Raw genomic sequence first — 7546 nt, 5'->3', positions numbered from 1 at the left:
CCCTAATATCGGTATCGGTATCGGCCCCAAAAAACCCATATCGGTCGGGCTCTAATAATATGTCACCTTTAAAGAAATTAATCAAAGTGACAACAAAGACAAACTTACAAAATATCTCTATTTTATGTAAATATGTTCTCCTGAATTATCTATTCCTCAAGGAATCCTGAAAAATATGTTTCCAGAAAAATATTAAGCAGCAAAACTGTTTTCAACATTTATAGTAATTAGAAATGTTACTTGAGCAGCAAAAAATTTTGTATAATGGGAAAAACTACTATTAGTTCAATGCGTCTAATCTGTATTTTGTCCACTTTAAATCTTTTTTTGACAGTAGGTTAGACAGTTTGCTAAATGACTGGTCAGATTTGTAGGTTTTGTCACTGAATAGCTGTATTACTGAGCAGAAGCAGATGGAATGAGTCTGAAGACTTTTACACATCAATCACTTGTCATGTGACAATTTTCTGGGTTATGCCCGCATGTTAAACACTTCTTGCATCAAAGCAATAAATTACATTTTTTTAAATGTATTCAAATAGGAAAAACATTATTTTAAATTGTAATATTTCAGAATATTGCTGTTTTTATTTTTTATTTTTTTGTAACATTTTAAAAAATCTTGCCGACCCGACCCCAAACTTTTGAATGGTAGTGTATGTATATATTTTTTTTAATTTTGTGCTACAATCATTCTTTCTTTCTTTCTTCTTTCTTTCTTTCATTCTTTCTTCCTTCCTTCTTTCCTTCTGTCTTTCTTTCTTTCTTTCTTCTATTTTGACACAAAAAAAGCATTGGCTTTTAAGATTTTCACATGTTGTGTTATGTCTCAGGTACATCCACCGGCCGTGCCTGCAGGTGATGGAGGCTATGCTGGTTGCCGCGGTGACCGCTACAATTTCCTTTGCTATGATCTATTTCTCCAATGATTGCCAGCCGTTGGGACAGGACAACACTGAGGAATATTCCCTACAGGTGTTTATATACTTACTGGGCTGTCAAGATGTTTCCTTAAATGATAAATTGCTAAGCTGAACTGATCTTTGATCAGAAATGTAGTCAGCAATGCCAAACAGAAGCGTGATTTGTTATATCGTTCATTTACAGCTCTTCTGTGCTGATGGTGAATATAATTCCATGGCCACCGCCTTCTTCAACACCCCTGAGCGGAGTGTGAGGAGTCTGTTCCACAACCCTCCAGGTGTGTCTCAGTGAGGGTGTGGTTGGGTGTGGACGGGTTTGGGAATGTGTGTGGACATCTTATCAAACTTGCAATCGAAACATCAAGCCTTCGAACACTTCTTCAGTTGTTATGTGGTGTGTCTGCATGATTTTTAGCCTGTGTGTGTTTGCATGCACGTGTCTGCCAAAGCAGATTTAGAGTTACAAGCTGGAAGCAGGCCAGCTGTCAGGCAGCTAAAATCTTCCTACGCTCTGGAGAGAAGCCATCTTTGATTGCTTTCCCAGAGTGCAGTGAGTGCACAACAGTCTGTACACAGCCACTGGACTTCAACAAGCAAAATCACAAATAACAAGTTTATCATGGCCATTGTTGGTCTTTAAATTGTTGAATTGTTTAAAAAGTTGTTAATGCGTTAGAATGTTATATGATTATATTATTTCCTAAAATCAGAATTATATATATTTTTTTTAATGATTAATATTACACTTTATATAATTTGTATGGTTTTGATGTTATGTCTCTGCTAGTGGCAACTATACTGCCCCCTATAGCTGGAATGCTTAAGACTGATGATCTTTTTGAGCAATGTTGCCATCAATGGCAACCGATCTAAAATATCCAGATAGAAATTTGTTACCCGTTTTCAATGGGAAAGTGCCCAAGCAACATTGCTTAAAAAAAGTGTGTCTTCAGCCTAATAGTATGATAAAAAAAAAACGTCTCGGTTACTTGTGTAACGGAGACGTCACGTCCCAATTCGTCAGTCACCGACATGACGTCGAAAGTGACCGACTGAAAGGGAACAGATGTTTACCTTACTACAGATTGTGCAGGGATTTATATGGATGTCTTTTACATTCATTTAGGGCATGTAGAAGATACTTTCAAATAAGTTAATTCTCCAACTGTGTTTTAGCTTCACATATTAGGGGCCATTCACATAGAATTTGTTTTTGCATTGAAAAATGCAAGATGCAGTGGAATGGGGGAAAACGCAAGGTCTCAAGGTTTATTTATTTTAACTTGAGCGACGGATTTTTAGAATGCTGTATCACGTGTGACACGAGACGCGTGCTCCATTACTCCAGTCTTCAGTGTCACATCATCCTTCAGAAATCATTCTAATATGCTGATTTATTATCAGTGTTGAAACTGTTGTGCTGCCTAATATTTCTTTTGGAACCTGTGATACTTTTTTCTTTGATGAATAAAAAGTTAAAAAGAACAGCATTTATTCAAAATAGAAACCTTTTCAAACAATATAAGTCTTAACTATCACTTTTCTTATCTATTCAGCACATCCTTGCTGAATAAAATGATTAATTTCTTAAAAAAAAAAAAAGAAAAGAAACAAAAATGTACTTACTCCAAACTTTTGAATAGTAGTGTAAATATAGATTTTGAATAAACACTGTTCTTTTTAACTTTTTTATTTATTTATTAACAATCCTGAAAAAAGTATCACAGGTCCCAAAACATAATAAGCAGCACAACAGTTTCCAACATTGATAATAAATCAAAACAGAATACAAGGGTGAATAAACTCTATTGTTAAAAAAATATAATACTTTTATGTAGCAAGGACACACAAAAAAGAGACAGTAAAGACCTATATGTTGTTTAAAAAAAACATATATTTCAAACAAATGCTGTTCTTTTGAACTTTTCCATCCTGAAAAAAAATGTATTGCATTTTCCACAAAAATATTTTGCGGTATAAAAAATATTTCTTGAGCCCAAAATCAGCATATTAGAATAATTTCTGAAGGATGATGTGACACTGAAGATGATGCTGCACTAATGACACTGAAAATTCAGCTTTGCTTCACAGTAATACATTATATTTTAAAGTATATTAAGAAAACTATAATAAAAAAAGTTATTTTAAATTGCAATAATGTTTCACAAAATTTGTTTTTTTTTCTGTATTTTTTATCAAATAGATACAGCCTTGATGAGCATAAGACATTTCTTTAAAAAACATAAAAAATCTTGCTGATCCTAAACTTTTGAATGGCAGTGTATATAAATATTTAAATATATTTTATATACATATAAAATAAATTAAATTAAAATATGTAATAAAATAATGACAACATAATGAAAACATTATAATATTAATACTTGAATCTAACCAAGGAGAGCGGGACTTGAAGAAGTAATACGATTTTATAAATCTTATTACTGTATACCTCGTAAATGGGCTTTAACTGGACAGCCTATTATTAAGACTTCAGTCCCAGTCTAAAGCCATACCTTCTAACCAGGCTGCCCAACATTTTTGCAGGTGACTACAATCTATTTTTGTTTTAATAATGTCATTTTACTGGGAATATCTCTCTCAGGATCTTACAACCCCTTGACTTTGGGGGTCTTCACTTTGGCCTATTTCGTCCTGGCTGTCTGGACGTATGGTCTGACTGTGTCGGCAGGAGTGTTCATCCCGTCTCTGCTCATTGGAGCAGCCTGGGGACGACTATTTGGGATCCTTCTGTCTACCATTACTTCCAGCCAATCAGTAAGTGCAGCTTTCTTCTTCTCTGCTTCCAACAACTTTTTTTTTTAATTCCACCTACATTTTTAATTAATCTTTAACAACAAATCGGAGAAAAATAAAGTTTAATGAAGAAAGATTAGCCGTACTGTGCTGTTGACATGTTTTCTTAAACTGATAGATTTGGGCGGATCCTGGGAAATATGCTCTAATAGGTGCTGCGGCCCAGCTTGGTGAGTTATTGATGTTTTAGCGTGATGTTAGAGTCAAGTAGATGCTCTTTAAGAAAATGCAGCAGGAATGCTGTCTTATGGTTTATTATAGTTCTCCTAACTGCATTTCCGTAAAGGAAGTACATGTCAGCAATAACAAGTATGGTTTTGTTGTGTTAATCTGACAGGTGGCATTGTCAGAATGACCCTCAGTCTCACCGTAATCCTGGTAGAAGCCACCGGGAGCGTGACCTATGGCTTTCCCATCATGCTTGTGCTGATGACTGCCAAGATTGTGGGGGATTACTTTATAGAGGTGAGAAGCAAAATACCTGGCATGACTGTTTTTGTCTCCTGAGAGCTGGTGATTTGTTTTTCTAGGAGTTTTTGGTCTGTGTTTTTTTTTAAGGGCGTCTTGAAGCATTAGTCACGCATGCATGTCATTTGTGTTTTGTGTTATTAGAGCATGAAGCACATGTGTGCGTTTGTCTGACTGGTTTTTGTTGTTTATAGGGCCTGTATGACGTCCATATTAAGCTGCAGAGTGTTCCTTTCCTCCATTGGGAGGCTCCTCCTACTTCTCATTGGCTGACGGCCAGGTAACCACACCCTCCAGCATTACATGTCATATGATGCTTTGAACTTCTCAGTACTGACTCTCAGTCTGAGCTTCCAGGTAATCCACACAACCATGCAACATTACACTTACATACAATCATAACTCCTGTCTGAGGTGAGAGAACAAAAATAATATAAAATGTTACATATTATACACACAACAAAAACACAGCTCCGATCACAGCGTCCTCCATCCTCCTGTTGTTAATGTTGTTTTTCTTTGTTTTCGTTGTTAAACGCCGTGCACAAATGATGTCGCTGTCGACCGGTTCCTAGTACACACTGTCGGTGCGAATGCAACCCTTTAAATGGTACTGGGAAATAGTTCGCGCAAAATCGTCCCAGTACTTTAGTACTGTACATTTAGTTCTGGAACTAAAGCGGTGCGAAAGGCCCTATTATATATTAAATAAATCAGAATTTCAGTCAGATGAAGGTTTTTAGGTGTAGTGTTGTGGTTGACCAATATGGATTCTCTGATGGCTCATGCTGATATTTCACAGAGCAGGGTAGCTAATGGCTGATATAAAGGACTAAGTAATATCACAGCATTTAATTTAAAGTTACTAGATAACACATGCATTAAAAATCTAAATTTGTTTTGTTTTTATTTAATTTTTTTACATAAAAACAACTTAAATTTGAAATTTTGAAAAAATAGTTTGAACTTGAAAAAAATTAATCTGTAAAATTAACGGATTTATACTTTAGATAGGAACTTGTTGATTCTGTAATCCTGTTATAGTGTTTGCAAAAATATGTGGCATTATGTTTATTAGATATTCAAAGAGTGTGTATTTTTACTGAATGTTGACAATATATGTAAAAAGTATTATAGTATTTACCTTTCAATTATTAGACAGAACTAGGAAAAAAAAAAGATTAATCGGAAAGTCGATTTTTTTTTTTTTTGCCCAGCCCTAGACAGAACTGAAGAAGACCATAAACTAATGAAGATGGAGAATGAGTCTGAGCAAAGGCATTCTCAGCGCTGTCAAAATAAAAGTCCCGCTTCCAACTTTTATCAGCAAAGCAGAAATGTATGGAAATATATTAGTCAACCAATAGTGTAGTGGAAAATTGTTGTAGTTCACCAAAACTACAATTATTATTAAAATTGTTTTCATTAATTGAAATAAAATAAAATGTAATATTAGATGAAAAACATAAGAAACAAAATTATAAATTGAAAGAGAGTTATAATTGTTGCCTTGGCAACTAACTGAAATGAAATAAGTTAACTGAAATAGTTGAAGTAAAATAACTATGTACATTTTTATAAATAGAAACAAAAAAGAATCAAAAAGCACATACTGAGTTACATTACTGAGTAAAAGGTCATTCAAAATATTAATACGTTTCACAATGTTAAATAATTCTAAAAAACCCTGGTGAAGTATCATGAAGTCATTTGTGTGTTGATATTTTTACCACAGAGAGGTCATGAGCTCTCCAGTCACCTGCTTCAACAGAGTGGAGAAAGTCGGGAGAATTGTGGATGTTCTTAGCAACACATCCACCAATCACAACGGCTTTCCAGTGGTCGCTCATACTACTGAGAACGACGAGGTGACATAACCATGAAAACACAACCTCAGATCCTGTCATTCCTACAAGTATAGTTCAGTTTTAATAAAAACTAGACTTGCTTGTCGTCTTTTCACAGCCAGGAAAAATCTGTGGACTTATTCTTCGCTCTCAGCTCATTGTTCTTCTCAAACATAAGGTCTGAAAAACTAACTTATGAGACTTCGGTTGGACTTTAATCCTTGTTACTACAACAAATTCTAAGTTCGGCCCTCTGTCTGTGTCTCAGGTGTTTGTGGAAAGGGCGTCTTCACGTCTCAGCCACAGGAAGCTACAGCTGAAGGACTTCAGAGATGCATATCCGCGTTTCCCCCCCATCCAGTCCATCCACGTCTCTCAGGACGAGAGGGAGTGCATGATGGACCTCACTGAGTTCATGAACCCGACCCCATACACTGTGCCTCAGGTCAGTTAACTTACATGGTAGCATATTCTGGTCAGCAGTCGCCTACTGATGGTATTTTTGTATTTACATGCCATTTGGGAAAGTTTATGTGAAATTTATAATGCCATAACAATGGCGTAGGAAGTTAAATACATTGATACTGATACTGTAAGCTCTCCAGTTTTCAGCTATCATACCTGCAATTATGCAGAGCCAGAGCTTTAAATAGAACGCCACTGCCACACCCAATTGAAATAACTTACATGACATTTAAAGATGAACTGTAAAAAATGGCATCAGGAAGTGTATTTCAGTTGTCATGTGCTTCAATCATCTGCAGTAATAACTGTCTAGTCTTTGATATTTGATTTCAGGAGACTTCACTCCCCCGTGTGTTTAAATTGTTTCGGGCGCTAGGACTGAGACATCTGGTGGTGGTTGATAATGAAAACAGGGTAAGTGTATCACTATTCTATTGTTTTATTGTGGTTCAGTTACTACTTTTAACTTGCAGCTCATCTTTAGAGATGCACAAAATAGTAGCACTATACTATTAATTGTTATTGGCCGATATTAGAGTTTTTTTTTTGTTGTTGTTGTTTAATATATCATTGATGATCAGTATTGGATATTTAATTTTGCATGTTCATTTCCTCTAGTTTTACATTTAGATTACCTTTCCGTCATCTAACACTTTAAAATGACTCTTTAAAAAAAACTAATAATTTAATTAATAAAACTGTCAAATCTTTAGAATATTAATTTTTTTATACTGCACATTTAATGGTGGCATTCCTAAATTTACTTACAGCATTTAAATTATTGTATTTATTTATTTATTTACAATTTGTTTACTTAAATATAATGAATTAATTAGTTTTTTTTTTTAAATCAATTTTATTAATTTATTTTTATTTTTTATCTAAAACTGGAATTGTCTACCTATTAAAGTTAGACTGGCTTCAAGCATTAATATTTTTTTAAGGCAAGTCAAATCTTTTTAAAGTTGCTTTTGAGTATATTGATTTAAAGGGGTCATATGATGCTGCTAAAAATAACATTATTTT

General features: G+C 34.5%; 1 protein-coding gene across 1 annotated transcript in view; it reads left to right on the top strand.

Moving 5' to 3' along the window:
* LOC107690253 (H(+)/Cl(-) exchange transporter 7-like) overlaps window positions 1-7546 on the top strand; it is a 23133-nt gene that overhangs the window by 13312 nt on the left and 2275 nt on the right. Inside the window, exons 15-24 of the mRNA XM_016488518.1 lie at window positions 834-975; window positions 1108-1201; window positions 3529-3701; window positions 3859-3910; window positions 4078-4205; window positions 4403-4488; window positions 5944-6076; window positions 6174-6233; window positions 6324-6500; window positions 6854-6934. Of these exons, the coding sequence (XP_016344004.1) occupies window positions 834-975; window positions 1108-1201; window positions 3529-3701; window positions 3859-3910; window positions 4078-4205; window positions 4403-4488; window positions 5944-6076; window positions 6174-6233; window positions 6324-6500; window positions 6854-6934 (1126 nt within the window). The remainder of the gene's footprint in view (window positions 1-833; window positions 976-1107; window positions 1202-3528; window positions 3702-3858; window positions 3911-4077; window positions 4206-4402; window positions 4489-5943; window positions 6077-6173; window positions 6234-6323; window positions 6501-6853; window positions 6935-7546) is intronic.

This window comes from Sinocyclocheilus anshuiensis, unplaced genomic scaffold (genome assembly GCF_001515605.1).
Source record: "Sinocyclocheilus anshuiensis isolate Anshui unplaced genomic scaffold, SAMN03320099.WGS_v1.1 scaffold461, whole genome shotgun sequence".
NCBI lineage: Eukaryota > Metazoa > Chordata > Actinopteri > Cypriniformes > Cyprinidae > Sinocyclocheilus > Sinocyclocheilus anshuiensis.
Note: the sequence above shows the minus strand (reverse complement) of the source record. Positions and strands in the feature narration are given on the sequence as shown.